At 38.3% G+C, this 27,290-nt stretch overlaps 1 protein-coding gene across 11 annotated transcripts in view; it reads right to left on the bottom strand.

The window, feature by feature from the left end:
• TUT4 (terminal uridylyl transferase 4) overlaps positions 1-27,290 on the bottom strand; it is a 162,557-nt gene that overhangs the window by 102,139 nt on the left and 33,128 nt on the right. For 10 of the 11 annotated variants that reach the window (XR_008997007.1, XM_036893252.2, XM_036893244.2 and 7 more), the window contains exons 2-3: positions 7,804-8,686; positions 1,199-1,362 (exon numbers count right to left, since the gene is read on the bottom strand). Coding sequence is in view for 10 of the 11 variants with exons in the window: in XM_036893252.2 (XP_036749147.1) it covers positions 1,199-1,362; positions 7,804-8,593 (954 nt within the window). In the remaining variant the exon portion in view is untranslated. Of the gene's footprint in view, positions 1-1,198; positions 1,363-7,803; positions 8,687-10,684; positions 11,083-27,290 lie in introns of those variants that run through there. The other variant, XM_057500209.1, reaches the window with a different exon arrangement.

Consider the following 27,290-nt stretch of genomic DNA (forward strand, 5'->3'; position numbering starts at 1 on the left):
TACATCATGCAGTATTTGCTAATTTATTTCTGTCACTTTGAATGAACTTAACTTCCAAAGGGCAGAAAGTGTGCCATTTTCAACAATATATCCCCAGTGCCTGGCAGCATAGTTCCTAGAATATAACAAGCATTCAGTATCCATTTAATAAAAGAATAAATCAGGGGTCAGCAAACTTCCTCTGTAAAGGGACACAGTAATATTTAGGTAAATATTTTATGCTTTGGTAACTAGTAAATATTTTATACTTTGTAGGCCATATACTCTGTAGCAACTACTCAATTCAACTCTGCCATGGTAGCAAGAAGGCTGCCATAGATAATATGTAAATGAATGACATGGCTGTGTTCCAATAAAACTTCCCTTACAAAAACAAGGGGCTAGGATAAAAAAAAAGAAATCCTGTCAATTACAAAAACATGGATGGACCTAGAGGGTATTATGCTCAGCGAAATAAGCCAGGTGGAGAAAGACAAATACCTATGGTTTCCCTTGTTTGTGTAATGTAAAAACAAAGCAAAACAGAATTAAAAAAAACAACAGTAGACTCAGAAAGGTGACTAGCGGTTACCATGGGGGAAGGGTTGGGGTGGGTGGATAGGGAATGTGAGGGGGATAAGCGGCACAAAAATTCTCAATCATAATATAAGTTGGTCACAAGGATAGCACAGCCCAGAGAATATAGTCAGTGATTCAGTTAACATCTTCCTATATTGACAGATAGTAACTACGCAAGTTGGGATGAGGATTTAATAATATGGGTAACTGTTAAACCACTGTGCTGTATTACTTGAAACCAATTAAGACTGTATAGGAATTTTACTTCAATTAAAAAAAAACAGGGAGCCAGGTGTATTTTGCCATAATTAAAAACACACACACACAGAAAATAAATAAATAAATAAATAAATAAATAAATAAGAATGAATGAATGAATGAATGAATGAATGAATGAATAAAACAAACCACATAAGGCCATAGTTTGTCGACCCCTGGGGTGAATGAATGAAGTCAGACTCACAGATGTAAGGATTGGCTAACAAAGGAAGGAAAGGAAGAAGAGAGGGAGAGAAGAAGGAAGTAAAGATGAATGTTAGCTCTGCCTTAGGAATGGAAGAAAAGATTTTTAAAGCTGTACTTGAAAAAGCAAAGTTATGAAACACATTTTCCTCCAAATAACTAAAATAACATAGTATACTTTTTCAAGTCGAAAGATGTGATCTCTTTCTAAGCGTTCTTCTGCTTGTTTCAAGCCTAGCCTCTGCTCAGGTGTCAATGTAGATTCATCTATCACAGTAGCATTTTCTAAATAGTCCATCTCTGAAGAATTTTCTTTATTAGATTCATCATTCTTCATTTTACCTAGAAAAGGAAGCAATCACTTAGTTACCATCATCAGAACTGGTAAATTTTAAAAGTTTTTAATGAAAAGCAGACATTGAATTTATACACACACATACAGAAAATATATCATATTTTCCTTGGTTGTACAGCTGGTATACCTATGTAAAATACTAGTAAGAGATACAGAGAGTTTCAGAATACACAAAGAAAAATCAACTTCATGGGTCAAATGACAGTCTTGTTCTTCCAACCTACCTATCAAAAGAGACAAAAATGACTGAGACACATTACACGAGGCTAACATAACCATCTTGTAGAATCTTTGTAAGTAATATGATAAAAAGCTATTTTAAGTCCCAAGAAAAGATACTGTACTAAAGTCACATTAGTGACTCTATCACTCTACTAAAAGAACATACATACTCCAGACCACAAAACCATACCAGGCTCCTTCTTTGCTTTCATTTAACTCTTGGGTTATCTCCAGCACATCAATATTTTTTTCTTTGCTTCTCTGCCTCCTAACTAGATCATAATCTCTTCAAGGTATAGACTATGTGCTTTCACCTTGTATTTCCAGCACCTAGCAATATGTACCTGGAACACAGTAGGTTCCATCTCAAATGTGACTTTTTTAATACAAATTGAATCAATGCTATCCTCCTATTTAAGTTACTTAAAAGGCTTTCAAAGAGTTCAGAATAAAATTTAAATTCTCTAGCATAACATAGTCCTCACCCTCATGAAAGCAGTAAATGAAATAAATACAGCAATTCCAAGTTGCAGTAAGTGCTATAAAGGAAAAAAGCAAATGACTGAGAAGGAGACCAACAGGAGTCAGTGAAGGCTTCTCTGAGATTTTTATGCCAAGACTTCAAGAAAAAGAGCTAAGCTGCCTCTATCTCTAACCTTATATCCTCCCCTAACACTTTTCACTTCATACCAAATGTGCTAGAATAGATCACTGCTACTTCAAGTCTCAATGTCTTTACATATGCTGTTCCCTCTATTATCAAGGCCCTCCCAGCCCTCTCCATGTCAATTAGTTAAGTTAATCTGTTCTGCAAAATTCAACTTAAGCATCACCTGTTTCAGAAGACAGCTGATATTCTTTATATTCTCATAGTACCCTCTATTACCTCATATTTGCATAGTAAATGTAATCTGTATTCATTATCTCCTACATTAAATGATGAATTCCTTGATGCTAATGATCAGGTCTTATTTTAACTTTGTACCTTCAGATTTGAATGCAATGCCTGACCTAAGAAAACATTTAAAGAAAGTGTATTGAATAAATAATTGTGATATATCTAAAAGCAATTCTAAAGGTAAATGCTCATAGAAATCAACAAATCTCTCCACTGTACCCTCAAAAGAACCTACCACCTACAAGAACTCTGACAGTCAGTTCTGCCTTTTGATAGCACTTAATTTCTGAACAAAGAAGCAATGGTGTGCTCCCAGAGGTGATGTGTCTCCTACCACAAGAACACAGAAGTTTCTGTAATAGGAAGCCAAAGTCTTAAAGATGTTATAAAAAGGATTCAAACAGAAAAATAATTTCAGTTTTTTTAGTAATCATTTTATGATGGAAATGTAAAAGATGAAATCCTAGTTTTATTTCTAGATTTCATGGAAAAGGATAGTATAGCAAGACAACATACTATTCTAACCTTTTTTTTTATGTTCAACTTGCCCCGCATGACAAGGCAACTACATCACAACTCCTGTAAAATTATCATTCCTGCCAATATAAAGAATCAGAGAAAGCTATATATGTTTCTTTAAAAGTCAGAAATAAATGAAATTATTTAATTTTCTGAAATCAATATAAAAGTAAAATAACATCGGGCAGAACTTCCCAAACATTGTTGCATAGAGTCATAGCTCTGTGAGATGTTAATATTCTCACAAAACAACAGAAGTTGAAAAATCATATTCAAACAAAACACTGTACATTGTACATGAATACTCACTGCAGCCCTATTCATTACAGTCCATCACTGAAAAAATGAATTTTTTTAAATGTGGCATATTTATATAATAAAATATTATTAAGCTGTCTTAGCTCAAAATACCATAGATTGGGTGTCTTAAACAATAGAAACTTATTTTCTCACAGTTCTGGTGGCAGCGAAATCCAAGATCGAAGTGCCAGGAGGGTTGATGTCTGATGATAGCTCTCTCCTTGGACTGCATACAACCATTTTCTCATTGTGTTCTCACATGGCCTTTCCTCAGTGCACGCAAAGTGATGACCTCTCTCTTCCTCTTGTTATAAAGCCTCCAATCCCATTTGACTAGGACCTCACCTTTATGACCTCATTTTATCTTAATTACATACTAAAAGCTCTCATCTCCAAATATAATCACATTAAGAGTTGGGGCTTCAACATAGGAATTTAAGAGGACACAATTTAGTCTATACTCTTAAAAAGGAAAGAAGTGCTGTTACATACGATAACATGAATGAATTTGAAAACACAATGTTTAATGAATGAAGCCAGACACAAAAAAACTCTTATTGTGTGAGTCCATTTCTATGAAATATCTACAACAGACAAATGCATAGAAACAGAAAGCATACTAGTGGTTGTTAGAGGCTGAGGGAAGGGTGGAATTGGGAATGACTTAATAGATATAGGGTTTCCTTCTGGGTGATGAAGAAGTTCTGCAATTAGAAAGAGCTGTACAATACTGTAAGTGGACCTAATGCCACTGAACTGTAGTACATTTTTAAACAGCTAAGATAATAAATCTTATATATATTTTACCACCAAAAAAATTAAGTTACCATATGACTCAGCAATTCCACTCCTACATATATTTTAAGGAGAAATGAAACCATATATCCACACAAAAACTTTTCAACAAATGTTCATAGCATAACAGCCAAACAATGGAAACAATTCAAATATCTATCAAATGATGAAAAAATAAACAAAAGGTGATATATCCATGTGATGGAATATTATTCAGCAATAAAAAGGAATAGTGTACTGAAACATGCTACAACATAGATGAATCTTAAAAACATTGTGCTAAGTGAAAATAGCCAAACACAAAAGGCCACACGTCATATGAATCAATTTATATAAAATAGGCAAAGCTACAGAGAAAGTAAGTAGACTAGCAGTTGGTGGGGGCTGGAAGGAGGGGATAATGAGTAGTGACAACTAACAGGTATGGTTTCTTTTTTGGGGTGATAAAAATATTCAGGAATCAGATAGTGGCAATGTCTATACACTCTGTGAATATACGAACAGCCATTAAGTTGTATATTTTAAAACAGCAAATTTTATGGCATGTGAATTATATCTCATTAAAACTATCACATATAAAAGTAAATTAAAAATTTTTTAAATATGATAGATAGTGATAAGGTCTATGGAGAAAAATCAAACAGGTAAAAGGAATAGGAAATGTCAGAGGTGGAGGTGAGGGTTATAAATCTTAGATAAGTGACCCAGCAAAAGACTGAGAAGGTGAAGGAAGAGAGCCATATGGACATCTGGGGAGTGTTCCAGGCAGAGGAAAAAACAAATGTGAAAGCCATCAGGTGGACATTTGCATTCACAGTTGAGAACTGCAAGGAAACCACTGAAGCTTGAGCACACAGAGAAAAGGGTGAGAAGTAGATGAGTAAGAGCAGAGAAGCGGGGGAGTGGCACAGATCATGTAGGGCCCTATGTCATTGCAAGGACACTAGCCTTTACTATGACTTACGGGAAAGTACTGAAACATTTTGAACAGTAGTAATGTGATCTGAATAATTAACATAATGAAGGATGGTGTAAGTGAAAGTAAGGAAAGAGTTCAGTCATGTGGCTCAAAAACATGATCCTGACCAGCATCAACCTCACTCAGTACCTTGTTAGAAATCCAATTATCTCAGGCCCTGCTCTAGACTTTGTGAACAAAAAATCTCTGGGAATGGAGCCCAAGAACCTGTAGTTACATATAATTCCAGGTGATTCATATGCATATTAAAGTTTGAGACACCCAAATCTAGAATAGTCTCCACTCAAATATTCAGCAGGCTCACGCTTCTCATCTCTTCTCCTTGAAGTATTTGCTCTAATGTCAACTTCTCAGGGACAATTTAAATTTGAACCACCAGCACCACCAGACACATCATCCCATTTTATTTGTAAGATTTATCACCACCTAATTTATTATATACTTTCATTATTTATTATGTGTTGTCTGTCTCCTCCCACTAGTAGATTAACTCCATAAGAACAATGTTGCATATTGTTAACTGCTCTGTTTCTAATGACTAGATCAGTACTAGACATATAGCAGACACCAAAAAAAAATATTTATTGAATGAGTGAATGGCAAAAGAAAAAGATGGAAGTGTTAGATGGGAGCTAAAGTTGGACCTAATGGAGAGTAATCTACTAATCTCAGGTGGGCCTGAGATTAATCAAACTTCTATAAAGCCTATTAAGTCCATATAAGACTGAGTTAAAGATGAAATTTTTATTGTGTTTAGTTTACTGAGGATCACTCATGTCTAATGAGAAATCATTCACTCAACTATTATTAATTTAGATTTTTTCGTATAAAAAAAGTGCTAAACAATTATGAACATGACTTCAAGGCACATATTTTACATATTGAAGAGAATTCTTTAAAACATGAGAAGCACTTATTTAAGACTGCCTAAAAAATCACTTCTATACTATAAATTATTCTTACTAATTTATTAAACCAAGTCCCCCAAAAGGAGACTTGATCTACTAGCTTCCTCAGCTCGTTCAACTTGTTCTCCATGTTAACAAATAACTGCATTCAATATAAAAATAGAAATAATAACAAAGAATACTCATTGCCATTGCATACCTACTGTGTCAGGTACTACATACAACTCTGTTGGATTATTTCACTTAACCTTCCTAACACAAGCAGAAGCATCTCCACTTTTTAAAAAATGAGGAAACTGAGACATGTTTTAAAAGGTAAGCAGCTTATTCCAAGATTACAAAGTCATTAGGTAGGGACGATGTGATTCAAAACCTATGAAACTCTAATCCAGAACCCAGACACTTAACCATCTCACTGTCACATTTATTTTGTTACTTTTTTTAAAAAAAATCTGTAAATCAGGATTTTCACTAAATCAAGTGAATTAGTGAAAAATCACACCCTTACAAGTGATCTTATGCGCCAGTTATTTCTCAACTTCAATCTTTCAGGTACTATCATGTTAGGATTTGTCATATCTAAACATTACTGATATTATTATTTATTTGATACTATTTTTAAATTGACTTCCATATTTGGCCTTGTCCTAAGTCATATCTATAAAATTATGATATTGATATTTTTTTCTTATACACATAAAGATACCTCTATTAAAAATTTTTTTAAAGTTGTATCAATATTCCATCATCTGTGTACCACCAGAAAAAAAGCTATTTCTGAACTCTTTCCCAGTGTTTGTTCCAAAGTATGGTAAACAATGATTTAGAAATAGTTTTTTCACTGTTTATACATTAAGGAAAGGCTTTATTCTTCTTGTCACAGAAACATCAAGAAAAAAGACTGTCAAGGAAAATTCATTAATTTAAACAAAATCAGGATTAAAGTACTCAAAAGACATGGATAACACAAACAAGTAATTAAAGCTAAGATCAAGATACCAGAAGAAAGTGAATTTTACATCAACAGTTCTCAAGTAAAATTTCAACAGTGTCCTAAGCAATCTATTTTGTTCCTGTCAAAGAATTTATAGCTGCATAGTCAAAGATTTTTAAATTATGTACACATATCTGATCATGCAAGCAAACTCTTCAGTGGCTTCTCAAAACAGTCAAAGTCTAAACTATCATGTCCTAAAGGGCCCGTTATTCTCCAATCATTGTGTGCCTATTCAGCTACATCTACTGCCACTTTCCCCCTCAATCCCTGTTCTAGTCATACTGAATCTCAGTTATACTCACAGTCTCACATTTATATCATGCATTTCCCTAACCCAAAGTCTAAATTCCACAATTAAATCATGTAGTTTCTCAAACTCTTTTCTGGCACTGAACTAAATTAACACTGTAGTTATCTGTATCACCCCCATCTAAATGGAAGCCTCCTTGAAGTCTGGAACTATGTTTTTCTAGTTTTCCACTATAAACACATGCTTAGCATATAATAGGAACTTAATACATATGTGTTTGGTGAATGTATGAGCACTGTATTACCAAGACCAAATAAAGAGCATGTATGCATGCGTTCATGTACATACCAAATAGAGAAGCCACTAAATTTCCATTTGCACAGGCTTTCTAACTACCATAATAAACATAAAGATTATTTTTTTCAACTTAAAGAGCCATATTATTAATATCCTTTTATAACTAAAGTAGTTAAAATTAAACTAGGAATAATCTAAAGAACATTAATATAGCAAAGTCCCTCCAAAAATGTGACTTGTGGGATAATCTAACTTATACTTACTCAAATCATCCGTTATGTCTTCAATTCCAGAAGCACTATCATCAGAATCACCAGTAGTCTCCGTACACGTTTGTTGCTTATGAGGTCGGAGTGAATTTTCCAGAGCAGATTTTTCTCCCTCTACATTATCAATATTCACTTTGTCCACAGAAGTAAAGGAGCTTGGGATTTTTTTTCCAGTCTGCTGTGATTCTGTCTTCCTCAAGTTTTCTTTCAATAGCAAACTAGGTACCTTCTCTGCTTCTGCTGGTGAACTGGGCATCTTTTCTGATTTCATTTGAGAATTGGGAGCTTTTTCTGCATTCCTCTGGGAACTATGTGCCTTTTCCACTGCTGTTGCCTGTGAACTGGGTGCCTTTTCTATTTTCACAGGTGACCTAGGTAACTTTGGTGATTTTTCTGCTTTTGCTTGTAAACTGGTTGCCTTTTCTCCTTTTGCCTGTGAAACAGGTACCTTTTCTGCTTTCACCGGTGAATTAGGTAATTTTTTTGCTTTGCAGTAACTTTGATCTCGAAGGACAAACCCCAAGTCTTTAGGTCCTGGAAGAGGGGCAGCACTTACTTTAGATGATTTAACCTCTGGTTTTTCTATACAAATATCATTTTGCTTATTTTTTTTACTACTATTCCTATTTGGAGAACTGGTCCCAATTTCTCTGATTGATTTATCATTTCTAGCTTTCAAAGTCTTATTAGTTATAATTTTAACTGCTTTGCTTTCTTCAGAAAGAGCCCAAGCATTCTTCTTTGGTTCATGATTTTCATTTTTAGAGGTCGTGGACTCTTCCATTATTTGAAAACCTGCTTCTTTCCAATTGTGTTAGTGTAAAATGGCAGATGTCCAGTTGTTTGAATTACTTCAAATCCAGTTTAGGCAAGCAAACTATTGGGTCAAAAAAAAAAAAAGTTACTTCAAGTGCAAAAGCCATTTTTTAAATTTATGAGACATAAAAAAGCTTTAAAAATTTGTAAAATTTTTTAAAACTCTAAAAATTTTATGAGGAGTTAAAGCTCACTTAGTAAAAGCCAAATGCTTACAAGAAGATTCTAATGTAATTATGGCAATATGACATCAAAACAAGGAACTTTTAGAAAAATGTATTACATAACTCAAAATTTCAACTAAAAAGTAAATAAAAACCTGCAACTCATGCGCCACAATTAATATAAAAGGAAATGAAACAAAGAAAGTACAAGAATACCAATATATATACAAATGGTAATCGGTTTAAAGAAGCCTAAATTAGCAAAATCTTGCCCACACTGACTTACTTCCAACTACCTGAGTTGTTGCTAAAGCATATTTTAAAAAAAGGAGGGGGGGAATAAACTTACCTATTTATGGCTCCACTGGCATATCTTACTCAACTAGGATCTAGCTTTTAAAATTCCTATTTGTGGTAGTTTACATCCTCTGCCTTGATCTCTGTCTAGATTAATATTGCCTTTTACTTATATTAAGAAAGAAACCTTATGGGTTCTTCTTTCCAAATTATTTTATAAAGTAATATTTCAAGAAATTATGATTATTAAAATTTAAGTCAGAACCATACTAGATTTTCAGCACCAATTTTTGACTAACATTATTTTCCAGTAAAAAGCTGTAGCATTTTTAATCTACAAAAGAATGTTTTTGCTACTGGTTTTGGATATTGGAGTTTATTTAATTAACACATTTTGCTTTCATTATTCTTGATAAGGTGTTTTACAGAACTGTCAAAACAGCTGTCAAATATATGACTACACATAAATCCTTGTAGAAACTGCCATAAGCTAATTTTAAAATAAAAACTGTTCTATTTCTAAAAGATTAGTTTCACCTTAACCAGTAACCAAAGTATTTTTAACTTTCTAATGCTATTCTATGCTAATGACTCTTTAATATTTGTAGATGTCATCTTAATGACAAAAGCCATAAAGACTAGATATAGCAATACGGACCCACAATTCTATTTATAAAACTTTTTAGACACACTATTTCTCCACTGTACATATAAACAAAAGCTATAAAGATTTTAAAAATCAATATACTTCATATATATAAATGCTAGTGAGGAGTTCAAGACTCAGAAAATTGCCAGCTTTCACTTTAAATGAATAACTTGTTTCATATAACTAAAAGTACATTTAAAGGTTTTAATAGAAACAATGCACTAAGAAAAAAACACACTATACTCATTTTCTAATCATCCCCACCTTTTCTTGTAAGAGTAGCAAATGTCCTATTGCCTCAAAAAAAAAGGTGTAGTAATCTTATAGCAAAACTGCTATTTTTTTTTAACATTTTCTTTTAAGGTTATCAGCAGCATAAAAATTTCCCAAAAAAGTTACAATTCCTAGAAATGAAGTTTTCTCTGAAGAGATAGGTAGGGTTTAGAAAATAAGGTTCATTGCTTCCCAGGGCACACCGATGGTAAAACTGGTTGAACCAAAGAAAAACACAGACCTACTTTTTAACTCCTGGTTGCATTTTCAGAATGTGGTAAGTAAGTATTAAATGAAATCTTAACCTTAAATAACCAATTAGCATAAAGAAAATACAAATAATTTTTAATGAATTTCTTGAAAAGGTGTTTGAATATAAAACTACAGCATTTAGAATGCATTCCATTTCATTTTTAAATAAATCATTAAGACATCAGTCCATTTCCTACTTTCAGTTCTAATCATGTTTTCTACTTTTCTCTTGCCTACCACAATGCTAGGTACTTAGCAGACATTCAAAATCACTAGCAATTAATAGAATATTACTCCAAATGGGGTATGTTGGGGGGACTTGATAATAGGGGAGTCTAGTAACCATAATGTTCAAGTAATTGTACATTAACAATATCAAAATTTTTAAAATAATAATAATATAGAGAAAAAAAAAGAATATTACTCCAGACTGAGGTCTCCACATTCCGTTTCCTGCTGTAAACTGGTCTTCATCAGAAAACTAGAATTGTTTCAAGAAAAGTTTTTTATGCCTTTCTATAATTATCCATCATTCAACTGGTGGTCTGGCCTACAAGTCCTGGGCCTAAGGGTTTAAAGAATTGAAAAGAAACACTAGCTAAGAAAGTTTACCTGAAATAACTGTTGCACCACTAATGGAGATGCTAATCAAAGGAACAGTTACCGTTCAAGTAACCCTTCCAAGGGACAGACAGGGAAACTCTTTGAAGGCATAATTACATAAAGTTATCAGAAGCTTCTACTGCTTTTTAAAAATTTTACATACTATAAAACAAGTAGCTGAACCAGCCTATCTTTAGAGTCTACTCCAATTATAATGTTATGATTCTATGCAAATCCTTGAAACATAAATTATATTGGTGTTTTACCATTATACTGGTTACCATTATATTGGTTCTGATAATTTTACTAGTTACAGAAAATTACCAGGGACCTCCCAGTCTCCATAAATACACAGTATTTGTACAAATGCTAACTAGACTTATTGTGGTGATCATTTCACAATTTATACAAATGCTGAATCAATGATGCACACCTGGAACTAATATATTAGATTTCAATATTACTTCAAATTAAAAAAAAAAGACAGCATTTGTAGATAATACTCTCTTACAGGAGAAAAAAGCTTATTAAGCAGAAGGAATCCACATAAACTAGGACTCCAGAGGCTGAATTACTATACATGGTATGTGCTGAATTCTAAATGAATATATTATTAAACATTTTAAAAGTCATTAAATGATTATTAATTATATAATCTGGCATATGTAATTAGTTATTATTAACACTGAAATACACTATTAGTAGTACACCAAGTAAAATATTGATTACCTTTAAAGCAGAAGTTCTCAAATTTTGGCAATCATTAGAACCACCTGGAGGTTCCCATTCCCAGATTTCTGGTTCAGTAGATCTGGAATGGAGCCTGAAAATTTACATCTCTCTAACAAGTTCCCAGGTGATTCCCATGTGACTAGACTGGGGACTACACTTAAAGAATCACTGCTCTAAGGAGTGGTCTGAAAGTAGAAGTCAAGGGAAACTATATTCTTCCCTACAGTCTTACACACAATGAAGAATTTGTCAGTCACCCCACTAGACCATAAGCTCCAAGATGTAAGTAACCATTTCTGATTTTCCTTACCATTACATCTTCAGTGCCTACTGCAATGCCTAGTTCAAAGTAAGCACTCAATAAATGTGTTAAGTGGATTACTGAAAAATTAGCATTAAGTTATTTTTAATTATTGAGTTTTAAAACAAACTAAATCCAAAAGATGTTTGTCTTGCCAACAGGTTTCAGTCCCAGGCAAGTTCATTATGGATTCAATGAGACCAAAGAAATGACAGTAGAATGTTCTTGGGGTGAAAGGGTTTATACCCAACTTTATTCCCATGGTGGCAGGTCAATTACTAGAATCCCATCCACTCAGAGCAAGTGTGCATGCAGCAAGCCGGTCTCTGCCTCTGAGCCTCTCTATCGGCACAGCCATCTCAGTCTCTGTCCTTGGCGTTGCCACCACTCCAGTCTCGTCTCTGCTCTCCTGCAGCCTTGCAGCCGCCACCCTATCTCCCAGCGCACTGGGCAGAGGTTCTTTATATAGAGTCAGTAACAACATATTGCCCACACATGTGTAGTGAGCTAGCCGGCCAGGTGAGATTCCTGACTATAGGAACCATCACTTTATCCACAATGTTTAATTATATAAAACCTAATATTGTCTACAACATAACTAGAATATGTCTTTCCTTCAGAAAGCTTTCCCTAATCCATCCCTCAATCCCCCACCCCACCTCTTATCACCGCCCAGGCTAGGCTCTGATAAGTCTCTATGAATTTTGTTCTTAACCTTTCTTAAGGTAATTACCACTTAACACTTATCAGGCATTTACATCCTACTGGACTCTGGGATTTTTTTTTCAATCTGCTTTTTATAAAATAAATACATTTACACAGCTGTGGATAAAATGAGAGTTCCTGTGGCCAGGATTCTCACCTGGCACTGGTTGACTAGCTCACTGCACACCTGTGGGCAATACATGGCTGTTGACTCTATATAAAGAGCTCCACCCAGTGCTCTGGGCACAACACACAAGGCTGCAAGGCTGCAGGAGAGCAGAGCAGAGGCTGGAGTGATGGCAGCACCAAGGACAGAGGCCCAGAGGACAGCTGTGTGGGACGGCTGTGCAGGCAGAGAGGCCCAGAGGATGGCTGTGCAGACAGAGGGGCCCAGAGGCAGAGACCAGATTTGCTGCATGCAGACTCGCTCTGAGTGAACAGGATTTTAGTGACTGACCCGCCACCTGGAAATAAAGTTGGGTATAACCCTTTCACCCCAAGAACATTTTGCTGTCAATATTTTTGGTCACACTGAATCCATGGTGAATTTGCCTGGGGCTGAAACCCACTGGCAAGACAACAGCTCAAAAGGTCAACAGCACTCACTGTAAGACAAAGCAGTACTCTCCTAGCAACTACCAATCTCTCTCCTCAGAAGCAACTACTTTCAATTCTTTTAGTGTTTTCTTCTGAGATTTCTTTCCCTATTTCTAAATTACATGCCTATACTGACAGTTCTTATTCTATTTTAGCTTAGATATTATCTACTGACTTCCTACTATGTAAGAATTTGGCTGTCTCTCACTCCCCCTAGAGACAGACAGAATTGCACACACACGTTCCCATCCCACCGCCATCCCCCCAGGATGATTTTGATATGGCAATATTATTCATGGCTGAGCCAAATATTATACCATAGAATAGAGTTCTCTAGAGGTCCATCAAAACTCTTTCTCCTTTTTCTTGGACATATGACTAGATTACATTTCCCAGCCTTCCCTGCAGTTAAGTGTGTCCTTAAAATCAAGCTGTCACATCTTCCATGCTCTCCCCTTCTCACTAGATAAAATTCTCCATCATCCACCTTCCATCATATATCCAATGATTACGTTCTAATCCAGACCAGTTAATCTCAAACTTTTGTGCATAGGAATCAGCTAGTTCCTAAATGCAGATTCTGAATCAGTAGGTCTTGAGTGAGGACTGACATTATGCAGTTATAAAGAGCCCAGGTGTGGGGAAAATGCAAGTTCCTATAGCCAGGATCCTCACCTGACCCAAAACTACTTGATGATGTAATATAATTGGCTTACTGCTAGGCTAATGCTTCCACACCTGAAGGTAATAAGCTATTACTGACTGAGTCACTATATAAAGAGCTCTGCCCAGTGCTCTGGGATGAGGCAGAGACAGAGGTGGATTATAGACCTGTAGACTGCTGGATGCAGAAATGAATCCAGTACCTGACCTACCACAGGGAGAATAGAGTCAGGTGAAAACCCTTTTACTCTAGGAACTTAACATTGTCATTTCTCAGCCTCACTGAAACTATAGTGAACTTCCCAAGGGATGAAACTCTCAGACAAGACACCAGGTAAAGTCCACACTACTAATCTTTGGCCAAAGTTTTGGCTGGACAACATCATCAATGGATCTTGGGTCCCTGAATGACTACACAAATAAACTATTCCTCTGGGTCTGATGACCATTCACCTAGCAACTACTACATGAGAGAGAAATTTTTAAGCCACTAATTACTGGATCTCTTTGTCACAGTAGCATAGCCTTTTGACTTAAGTAATACATATACAATAATCACATTTCCCTTTTGGTATACTTTTTAGTTTTACCTGGAATAAATTACTGCATTTTTCTTTAGTTTTTTTATATACCTATCAATAATTCATTGACTGAACTGTAAATCTCTCAGTATGTTGACACCTCAACTAATCTATGTGTTTGTTTCGTTGTTGTTGCTCTCTCCCTAGACATCTGTTTTTTGGTGCTTTCTAGTCACAATTAGACTTCCACCACAGTTGTCACCATAAGACCAATGGTAGAACTGATCATCCTACCAATTTCCATCTACCCTCTTGTGTTGACTCTTCTATTTTCCTCTTCCATGACTTACTCTCTCTTTTTTGGTGAAGCACATCCTCCAGTAGCTTTCTAAGAAAGGAAACAAAAAAGTATTGAAGAAAATAATTATGCCCCTCCCTCTAACATTTCATTCTATGTAAAGAGACATCCATTATTACAACATTTCTGACTTCTTTCCACTCCCTTCATTCATTCCTTTCCTAAGAAGAGTAACATGTTCATCAGTGAATTTGGACAAACATCTGTAAAACTTACCATTTTACCTTTTCCTTCCTTTTTACATCCAGCTATTCACAGGAAAGAAAGTTCCATTCTCTTATTCATATTCTTAATATTTATAGATGAAGCCCCACATAGGGCCTGTAGTTGTTCACCTCTGCCTGTGCCTCAGTGGGTAAGTATGCCAAATTCTGGCACACTGAGGTTCCAAGAAAATTGCTTGGAAATATAAGTCACATTCTCCAAAGTGAACCTTATCCATAATAAACATGATATTCTGGTCTCCATATGCTTCCATTGTTCTCTCCCAATTTGTTCAGAATTCAAGAAGAGAAAAAGAGTGCTATTTATTGGGCCCCCTTAAGTTCCAACTGGAGGTAAATTTTATAAGACTTTGCAAGTCTGAAATGTCTTTATTCTATCTTCACATTTTGTTTAGCTGGTATTAAAATTCTAGGTTAGAAATCATTCGCTCAAATCCTACAGGTATTGTTTCAATGATTTCTAGGTTCTAGTGTTACTACTGAGAAAATTGTGCCATTCTTATCCTCCATCATTTTTACTAAACCGTTTTTCTTTTATAGAACTGTTTACAATATTTTCTTTACCTCAGTGTTCTGTAATTTCCAAGTAATAAGCCTTAGTGCAGATATTTCTTCATTTCTCTTGCTGGACATTCAGTTGGCTCTTTTAATCTCTCATGGTTATCATCTCTTATTTCTAAGAACATTAGTTTTTCTGACTTCTTTTTCTGTTTTCTGTATTGTTTCATAAGTTCCTTGTTTGCTTTCTTTTCTATCAAGCATATTAACATGTGCATAAGAGTCTCCAAAGAAGAGAATGGGACAAAACATATTTTAAGAAATATTTTTTATAAATGAAACAAAACATATGAAACATAGCTGAAAACTTAGCAAATCTGATGAAAAACACAATTATATACATATCCAAGAAGCTCAATGAACTTCAAGAAAAATAAACAAAGAAATCCACACCAAAGCACATTACTATTAAAGTAGTGAAAACAAAAGATGAAGGGAAAATTTTGAAAGGAGCAAGAGAGAAGCAATTTCTCATGCACAAAGGATCCACAATAAGATTAACAGCTGATTTCCTATCATAAACCATGTGGCCAAAAGGCAATGACATGATAGAAAGTCCTGAAAAGACAAAAACTGTCAACCAATAAACTATTCTGTAACCTTGTGGCAAAACTACCCTTTATGGATGTAAGAGAAATTATGACATTTCCACATAAACAAAAACTAAGAAAATTCATCACCAGTAGACCTCCCCTACAAGAAATAACTAAAGGGAGTTCTTAAGGCTGAAATGAAAGGACATTAGACAGTAACTCAAAGGTGTAAGAAATAAAGGACACTAGTAGTGGTATTTGCATAGGTAAATATAAAAACTGGTATTTTGTACTTTTGGTTTGTAACCCTTCTTTTTTTTCTTATGTGATTTAAAAGGCAAATGCATAAAAATACAATTATAAAACAATACTAATGGGCACAGAATGTATAAAGATGTAATCTGTGGCGATATCAGAGAAGCGTAAGAGCACAGTGTACACTACTGAAACTAAGCTGGTATTACTCAAACTAGGCTGTTATAATTTAAGATATTAGTTACATTGTTATTTCCACAGCAACCACTAGGAAAATTTTTTCAACTGCAAACAGAAAAACAAAAGGGAATTAAAATACTCTGTAGAAAAATCAACTTTGTTAAAAGGCAGTGTGATAAAGGAACAGAGGAACAAAAAGCATATGAAACATACAGAAAAGAACTAAATGGCAGAAGTAAATAATCTTCTTTATCAATTATCACTTTAAATGTAAGTGAACTAAATTTTCATTAATGGCAGAGATCAGCAAACTGGATTAAAAAATATGTGATCCATCTATACAAAGCAGCAAAAAGCTTAAAGAAAAAGGGTGGAAAAAGATACTCCACGCCAATAGTAATCAAGAGGGAACTGGAGTGGCTATATAGTTGTCAGACAAAATATACTTTAAGTCAAAAAAGTTATGAAATGAAGAAGGACATTATATATTGGTAAAAAGTTCAATCCATAGCAATTATAAATATATACAAATCTAGTAAGAGAGCCCCAAAATATATGAAGTAAAAATTAACAATTAAAAAAAAGAAACAGACAACTCTACAAAAAAAGTTGGAGGCCAACAAATGGAAACTCATCCCATGCTCATGGCTAGGAAGAATTAATATCATCAAAATGGCCATCCTGCCCAAAGCAATATACAGATTTGATGCAATCCCTATCAAATTTCCAACAACATTCTGCAACGAACTGGAACAAACAGTTCAAAAATTCATATGGAAACACCAAAGACCCTGAATAGCCAAAGCAATCCTGAGAAGGAAGAATAAAGTGGGGGGGGATCTCACTCCCCAACTTCAAGCTCTACTACAAAGTCACAGTAATCAAGACAATTTGGTACTGGCACAAGAACAGAGCCACAGACCAGTGGAACAGATTAGAGACTCCAGACATTAACCCAAACATATATGGTCAATTAATATACAATAAAGGAGCCATGGACATACAATGGGGAAATGACAGTCTCTTCAACAGATGGTGCTGGCAAAACTAGACAACTACATGTAAGAGAATGAAACTAGATCACTGTCTAACCCCATATACAAGAGTAAATTTGAAATGGATCAAAGACCTGAATGTAAGTCAGGACACCATAAAACTCTTAGAAAAAAACATAGGCCAAAAAAAGTCTCTTGGACATAAACATGAGCAACTTCTTCATGAACATATTTCCCTGGGCAAGGGAAACAAAAGCAAAAATGAACAAGTGGGACTATATCAAACTGAAAAGCTTCTGTACAGCAAAAGACACCATCAATAGAACAAAAAGGTACCCTACAGTATGGGAGAATATATTCATAAATGACAGATCTGGTAAAGGGTTGACATCCAAAATATACAAAGAGCTCATACACCTCAACAAACAAAAAACAAATAATCCAATTAAAAAATGGGCAGAGGAGCTGAACAGACAGTTCTCCAAAGAAGAAATTCAGATGACCAACAGACACATGAAAAGATGCTCCACATCACTTAGTCATCAGAGAAATGCAAATTAAAACCACAATGAGATATCGCCTGACACCAGTAAGGATTGCCACCATCCAAAAGACAAACAATAACAAATGTTGGCGAGGTTGTGGAGAAAGGGGAACCCTCCTACACTGCTGGTGGGAATGTAAATTAGTTCAACCATTGTGGAAAGCAGTATGGAGGTTCCTCAAAAGGCTCAAAATAGACATACCATTTGACCCAGGAATTCCACTTCCAGGAATTTACCCTAAGAATGCAGCAGCCCAGTTTGAAAAAGACAGATGTACCCCTATGCTTATCGCAGCACTATTTACAATAGCAAAGAAATGGAAGTGACCTAAGTGTCCATCAGTAGATGAATGGATAAAGAAGATGTGATACATATACACAATGGAATATTATTCAGCCATAAGAAGAAAACAAACCCTACCATTTGCAACAACATGGATGGAGCTAGAGGGTATTATGCTCAGTGAAATTAGCCAAGCGGAGAAAGACAAGTACCAAATGATTTCACTCATATGTTGAGTATAAGAACAAAGAAAAACTGAAGAAACAGAACAGCAGCAGAATCACAGAACCCAAGAATGGACTAACAGTTACCAAAGGGAAAGGGACTGGGGAGGATGGGTGGGAAGGGAGGGATAAGGGCAGGGAAAAAGAAAGGGGGCATTATGATTAGCATGTATAAAGTGGCGGGGGGGTCATGAGGAGGGCTGTGCAACACAGAGAAGACAAGTAGTGATTCTACAGCATCTTACTACGCCGATGGACAGTGACTGTAATGGGGTGTGTGGGGGGGACTTGGTGAAGGGGGAAGCCTAGTAAACATAATGTTCTTCATGTAATTGTAGATTAATGATAAATAAACAAACAAACAAACAAATAAATAAAGTAAGTTGGAGGCTTCAATATCCTACTTTCATAATGGATAGAGCAAATTCAGACAGAAAATCAAGGAGGAAATAGAGGACTTCAACACTATAAACCAGTCAGACCTAACATATATTCAGAAGACTATCCAACATCAATGGAATATGTATTTTTCTCAAATGCACATGGAACATTGTCTGGATAGATCATTATGTTAGGCCACAGAACAAGTCTTAGTAAATTTAAGATCAAAATCATACCAAATATATTTCTTATCACAATAGAATGAAATCAGAAATCAAGTCAATAACAGAAAAAAAAAATATGTGAAAATTAAACAATTTACTCAACTAACCAACCAACCAATCAAATAAGAAATCACAAGGTAAATTAGAAAATACCATGAGACAAATGAAAATGATGCATATTTTACCACAATTTTTAAAAATGGACATGAAGGGATGTTTCACATGATTTTTTAAAATAAGGATTATAAAAGAAAACTATGCAAAAGCACTCACTAACAAACTGGATAACCTAGATGGAATGAGCAAATTCCTAAAAACAAACAAGGTACCAAAACTGAGTCAAGAACAAATAAAAAATTGAATACACCTAAATACACCTATAACAAGTAAGTAGATTGAATCAGTTATCAAAAAACCTTCCAACAACAAAAAGGCAAGAAACAGAAGGCTATACTGATGAAGTCTACTCAATATTTAAGGAATTAACACGAATCCTTCTCAAACTCTTTCAAAAAACTAAAAAGGAGATAATACTTTCTAACTCATTCTATGAGGCCAGTATTACCCTAATACCATGAACATACATGCAAAAAATCAAGGGTAAATACACTGATGGGCAGTGGTTGCAATGGGGTGTAGAAGGGACTTGATAAAATGGGTGAATGCAGTAACCACAATGTTGCTCATTGTTGGTAGCCATACCTGCCGCACCTAAAAATGGCGCCCAGCTTGAGAAAAAGTTGTAGGCAAAACAAAGACTACTTCTGGATAATCCCGCCACTTCCTGGCCGCATACCACATGCTAATTAGACCTTCACCTACTAGCCAATTGGCGTATCGTAACAGCTATGCTAATGAAGCATCACAGACAGCGCGCAATCAGCTTGGAGCATGAGAACTATATAGCTAGCCCAGTCTTTCCCTTTGGGTCCTTCCCCTGATGATTGTATCACAAAAGAGCTGAAGATTAAAGCTTTCTGCAGAAGAATCCTGCTGTTGTTGCATGCTGTTCTTGCCGGCGAGGACGAGGCGCGCGACAAGTGGTGCCGAAACCCGGGAACCAGAACATCACCGGCACCGGGAGGACCCTTCAGACATCTGGAGAAGATTCAGAACTGCAGAGATAGCCCGGAGAGGTAAGTTCCGAGAGACGCGCTTTTAAGGGTGGTGGCTGATGGTTCTCTGTAAATAAAGAGGCACCATGGGAAACGCACCATCGTTAGTCTCAGCATTACAGGCAGTTCTCAAAGAGCGAAATTTGAAGGTCTCCACCAAAGTTTTAGGATCATTTGTAAAAGAAGTAGACCGTGTTGCCCCCTGGTTTATCTGTTCAGGGTCCCTCTCCATCCCGAGCTGGGACAAGTTAGGGAAAGATCTTGATAGAGAAGAAGAAGAGGGACACTTGAAAGGAGGCACTAGACCACTATGGAAACTGATTAGAGCTTGCCTGCAGGATGAAAAGTGTGAAAAGGTGATAAAAGCAGGTCAGAGAGCCTTGTCAGACATCCAAGAAAGTATGTCAGAAACGGAACGGGAGACAGAGCTAGCTCGCGGCCGAAAAGGGGCCGCTAAAACGAAAGTTAAAAAGCCCCAGAGTGAGGGAGAGAGCCCGTCCAGGGCAAAAGCGAAAGAGCCCCGAAAAGCAGGTGACGACCGCCTCGGAGAAAATAGCAAATACCCCTGGAAAGAGTTGAGGGAACTCCAACTTTCCAATAGGGAATCAGAAGATGAATTAATGTCCTCGGAAGAGGAGGAAGAGACCAGAGTCTCTAGAACTGCTAAGTGCAAAAGTACAGATGCCAGCAAAACGGAGACGCAAACCAAAGGGAAAATGAAAGTGAGACGCTCCTCATCGCCCTTAGCCCCGCCGCCCTATGCGAACGGCGCACATTCCTTCTGTGCTCCAGAGGATTTAAGGGCAATTAGACAGATGTTCCCCGTAATCGAAGACAATGGAGCACGTGCCCATCAACCCCTTACCCATAAAGAGGTTAAAGACCTCGCAGAGGCTGTTCGGACCTATGGAGTCAGTGCTAATTACACCCTAGCGCAGATTGAAAGGCTGGCGGAATCAGCTATGACACCCTCAGACTGGCAATATGTAGCAAAAGCTTGTCTTTCTAGCATGGGACAGTATATAGAGTGGAAGGCACTATGGCATGATATAAGCATGACCCAGGCGCGTGATAACGCTGCTGCGGGGGAACCCGCGTGTCATTGGTCCTATGATATGTTGACAGGCCAGGGACAGTGGGTAGCCAACCAGATCGCTTTTCCTGTACCATTGTACACACAGATAAATGCGTGTGCTACTAAGGCATGGAAGGCCCTCACTAATAAAGGACAAGTGTCAGGTAATTTAACAAAAATAATTCAGGGACCAAGCGAGCCATTCTCAGACTTCGTCGCTCGCATGATGGAAGCTGCAGGCCGAGTGTTTGGAGATCAAGAACAGGCCATGCCCCTTGTCCAACAACTTGTGTTTGAACAATGCACCAGAGAATGCAGACAGGCAATTACCCCCTGGAAACAGAAAGGATTGACTGCTTGGCTGAAAGCTTGCAGGGAGATTGGAGGGCCCCTCACCAATGCAGGCCTAGCCGCCGCTATATTGCAAAGCCATAAACAAGTAAAAACCCTTAATAGGAATGTTAAGTGTTTTCAATGTGGACAACTAGGTCATATGAAGAGAGACTGTAGAGGCCCAAACTTCGAACAGACGGCCCAGAAAACCCCTGGAGTGTGCCCGAGATGTAAGAAAGGCAGACATTGGGCTAAGGAATGCCGATCTGTTAAAGACATAGAAGGGAAACCCTTAGAGTCGCCAAAAAACTCCCAGAGGGGCCCCCGCCGCCAGGGCCCGCAAATATATGGGGCAGCCAGCACACCAGTGTCCTTCAGGAGCAGCACAGCCCCCCAAGGAGAGCTACTCCAGGTTCAGCAGGATTGGACATCCGTGCCACCACCAGAATAGTGTTAACTCCACAGATGGGAGTTCAACCCATCCCCTCAGACTTCAAAGGCCCCTTACCACCAGAAACAGTAGGGTTGCTCTTGGGGCGCTCTTCTGCTACCTTGAAAGGCCTTGTAGTCCACCCCGGAGTTATTGATCAAGACTATGAGGGACAGGTAAAAATCATGTGTTCAGCCCCCAGAGGAATCTACCCTATATCCCCAGGAGACCGCATAGCCCAACTCTTAGTGTTGCCTAGTCTCCATGCCAATTATCCAGCTGCCACCACGGAGAGAGGAGAAAAGGGTTTTGGCTCCTCTAATTATAACTCAGCCTTTATAGTATTAGATTTAGCAGACAGACCAAAATTGACCCTTAAAATAGAGGGAAAAGGTTTTGAAGGAATCCTAGACACTGGAGCAGATAGAAGTATTATCTCTGCAGCCTGGTGGCCCTCCAAATGGCCTATAACACAGTCCTCACACTCTTTACAAGGTTTAGGGTATGAGTCTAGTCCTACCATTAGTGCCAAACCATTGAGATGGCAGGCGCCTGAAGGGCAAAAAGGTACAGTTACCCCTTATGTGCTCCCACTGCCAGTCAATTTGTGGGGGAGAGATGTTATGCAGGGCCTAGGCCTTAAACTTATTAATGAATACTCCACCCCTGCCCAAGGCATGATGATGGATATGGGATATATTCCTGGTAAAGGACTAGGGAAACACCAACAGGGACGCACAGGGCCTATCCTTCCCAAAGTAAAAAATGACCGTCATGGCCTGGGTTTTTCGTAGGGGCCATTGAAGACGCCATGCCCATACCTTGGCTTACAGAGGAGGCCATATGGGTTCCTCAGTGGCCCCTATCCTCTGAGAAATTAGAAGCAGCTCACCATTTAGTACAAGAACAGCTCCAATTAGGACATTTAGAACCCTCTGTATCTCCATGGAATACGCCCATATTTATAATCAGAAAAAGGTCAGGATCATGGAGATTGCTTCATGACTTGAGAGCAGTAAATGCTCAAATGAGGCTATTTGGACCTGTCCAGCGAGGACTGCCACTTCTCTCTGCTCTACCCAAAGAATGGAAAGTAATCATAATAGACATCAAAGATTGTTTCTTCTCCATACACCTAAACACCAAAGATAGAGAAAGGTTTGCTTTCACCCTGCCAGCTATTAATCATGAGCAACCAGACGCCAGATTTCAGTGGAAAGTCCTCCCTCAAGGGATGGCAAATAGCCCCACCATATGTCAACTGTATGTTCAGCAAGCGCTAGCACCAATTCGCGAAAACTACCCCAAACTGAAAATCATTCACTACATGGATGATATCCTTCTCTGCTCCCCACAATCAGCAGAAGTAGAAGAGGCCTATGTAAAGCTCACTAAATCCCTAGAGACTTGGGGACTGAATATAGCCAGTGAGAAGGTCCAAAAATCTAGTGTTAGCAAATTCCTAGGAGCCACCATTTATACAGATGTAATTTGCCCCCAAAAGCTTGAGATAAGACATGATCAGCTGCGAACTTTGAATGATTTCCAGAAACTCCTAGGAGACATTAATTGGTTGCGGCCGTTTTTAAAGATACCTACCACTGACTTGAAACCACTGTTTAAAACCCTAGAAGGAGACTCACAACTAACATCTCCGCGTTCCCTTACACCTGAGGCAGTGCAAGCTATCCATAAGGTAGAACAGGCCTTAATGACAGCACAATTGAGTAGGATACAATCAAATGAACCTTTTGAATTATGCATTCTTCCTACTCCGGGACTGCCAACTGCAGTCTTGTGGCAGCAAGGACCACTGATCTGGATCCATCCCCAGGCCTCTCAGGCTAGAACTATAGAATATTACCCTGCTACCATAGCCAGTCTCGCTCTAAAGGGAATAAAAACCTCAGTCACACATTTTGGAAAAGCTCCAAATACAATCATAACACCCTACAACAAAGAGCAAATACAAACATTATGCGCCATGAATGACGATTGGGCAATACTTGCTTACAGCTTTTCAGGAACATTTGATAATCATTTCCCTAAGCATCCTCTCCTTAATTTTGCTAAAGCTCATCCTTTAGTATTCCCTCGAATCATTAGCCACACCCCGTTACCGCACGGAGACACAGTCTATACAGATGGATCCAAGACAGGTACAGGTGCCTATGTCCATAACGGCAATATAGTGACAAAAAGGTATACACCCAATACTCCTCAAATAGTAGAGTGCCATATAGTTTTGGAAGTACTACAAACCTTTCATGGGCCTTTAAATATTGTGTCAGACTCTAGTTATGTTGTTAATGCAGTTAATTCCCTAGAAGTAGCTGGGCTGATCAAAGCATCAAGTTCGGTAGCTACCCTGTTCAAACAAATACAATCACAATTACTCTTTAGACGCTCTCCTTTATATATGACCCACATTAGAGCACATTCAGGCCTTCCCGGGCCTATGACCCAAGGCAACCACTTAGCAGACCTTGCAACTAGAAGTATAGCTTTCCCTCTGCTAGACCCTGTCGCCACTGCTTCAAAATTCCACTCACAATTTCATGTCACTGCTGATACACTGCGCAAGCGGTTTAGCATAACCAGAGCCGAAGCTAGGAACATTGTTCTTAGCTGCCAACACTGCTGCAGTTTTCTTCCCACACCTCATGTTGGGATCAATCCTAGAGGTATTAAGCCTTTACAGGTTTGGCAAATGGATGTAACACATTTCTTCCTTTGGGAAGCTGAAATATGTACATGTATCCGTGGATACATGTTCGGGAGTCATCTTTGCCTCCCCATTGTCTGGAGAGAAAGTTTCCCATGTCATTCACCACTGTCTTGAGGCTTGGAGCGCATGGGGGTTACCCCAAATCCTCAAAACAGACAATGGTCCCGCCTATACTTCTGCCAAATTTGCTCAATTTTGTCATCACATGGGAATTAAACATATCACTGGTCTTCCTTACAACCCACAGGGCCAAGGGATTGTGGAGCGCGCGAACCGCACTCTCAAATCCTATCTAATTAAACAAAAAGGGGGAATTGAGGACATACCCCCCATGCCCAAAACAGCTATAGCCCTAGCACTTTTCACTCTCAATTTTTTAAACCTGGATGCTCAAGGCCATACAGCGGCGGACCGCCATCATCAATGGCCAAAAGACCCACAAGAACTAGTAAAATGGAAGGATGTACTATCTAACCAATGGAAAGGCCCGGATCCAATTATAATTAGATCCAGGGGGGCTGTATGTGTTTTTCCCCAGGGTGAAGAAAACCCCTTCTGGATCCCGGAACGCCTGACCAGGAAAGTCCTGAACAAAGGAGATGGCGTCTCTGTGCCTGTGGATCCTGATCTTGTCGATGGGAATCCTGACTCAGGGAGTACTGAGATGGGGAATATTGTCAGTCTTCCCTAAGCCCATGCCTGTTCGCTATAATGCAGCAGTTTTTCCACGCTTTTTTACTACTAACTCTAGCATGAACCTGCCTTACTTACCATTAGATTCTCTAGCAGTTTCTTTAGGAGAAAACCGAACCTTTGAAACCGATGGATCTTTGTGCTTCACCACTCGTAACCACTCAAATTGCCTGTCCCTTAAACAGCATATGTACGGGTGGTTTAGCCGTGATAGAAAATCGGGTGAATTTAGTCAGTCCTTTCGTGAGAATAAGACCTACACTAATGCAGTAGTAAGCCTAATGGTCCTTTGGATCAATGGTACATTTGTGAAACCTCCTATTAAGCAGATTAACTATAGCAACATATTCTTCCCTTACCGTCCCCGTCAACCCAAATATGCTCCCCATTGTGTGGGAGATTATGAGGGAGAGCAATGGCCCTGGACTGATTGCCAGTCACATGCAACAACCTGGGCAGATGAGGGACACAAATTTTCCTTGTCCCCAGATATGGAGGAAATTTCCGGCAGCGTTTATAGAAGGGTGGCAGAAGGAGGGGAGTTCCAACAAGATGTAGGCAGGAACCCCTTCGATAAATGGCTGCTGTGTGGAGTTAATGGTTCATGTTCAGACCTTTCTCCCTTTATTGTCCTACAAGGGGGAGGGATTGGGATGTCTGATAGTTCCTGTACCTATGAAGCTACAAGCCCAACCTTAGATGGCAAAACTGTATACCAGGTGAATAAGACTACTTATAATATTTCATGTCAAAGAGTTGCACCAGCCCCTGCCCAATACCCACCTACTCCGGTATGCGTGTATCCCCCATTTCTATTTATCTTATCCAATAACAGTTTTGACTCTTGCTCCAATGACACCTGTTTCTTGTCTCAGTGCTGGAATATAACTGTCCATTCCAATGCTTTAGTGGCCCGCATTCCTCGCTGGGTCCCTGTCCCAGTGGATTCACCTGATTCCATGACCTTGTTTCGTGAGAAACGTGACTTTGGTGTCACTGCCGCCATAGTGGCTCTAATATCTCTGGCTGCAGTGGCTGCCACTGCAGCTGCCATAGCCTTGGACACCTCTGTTAAAGCGGCTGCAGAATTGAATAATCTTGCGGATTCAGTAGCCACTGCTCTGGACCGCCAATCCTCACTTGATGGAAAGATGAAAGGAGGAATTATGGTCCTCAATCAGCGAGTAGATCTAGTGGAAGAGCAACTAGATGTGCTCTGGCAGTTAGCCCAATTGGGATGTGAGCGAAAGTTTCGCGCTCTCTGCATTACTAGCATACAATATGAAAACCTTACGCGAGCAGCTAATCTGTCACGAAGCCTGTCCCAGTATCTTTCAGGAAACTGGTCCCAAGACTTTGATGGAACGTTAGAAGAGCTACGGCAAGAAATAACCCACATCAACTCCACCCGGCTAGATATTTCCGTAGCAGAAGGACTCTCTTCCTGGTTCCACAGAGCTCTCTCCCACGTTAAAGAGTGGGCGGGCATGGCTGGGATAGGTGTATTCATGCTTGGAGGTCTCATGCTCCTACTCTGGTTGTTATGCAGGCTCCGTGCCCAACACAGGCAAGATAAAGTGATCCTTGCTCAAGCCTTGATGGCGGTAGATATTGGCGCCTCTCCCCAAGTATGGCTCAACATGCTCAATAAAGAAGCTCAGCTTTAGCTTGAGGTAGCCCTTGCACCCTGAGCCCTTGTGGCATTGCACCAGGTTAAGGTACCTGTTCGCTTACCCGAAGCTTCTCATACGAAACTCGGTACAAGAGGGTCACTG

Source organism: Manis pentadactyla, chromosome 4 (genome assembly GCF_030020395.1).
Source record: "Manis pentadactyla isolate mManPen7 chromosome 4, mManPen7.hap1, whole genome shotgun sequence".
In the NCBI taxonomy this organism is placed as follows: domain Eukaryota; kingdom Metazoa; phylum Chordata; class Mammalia; order Pholidota; family Manidae; genus Manis; species Manis pentadactyla.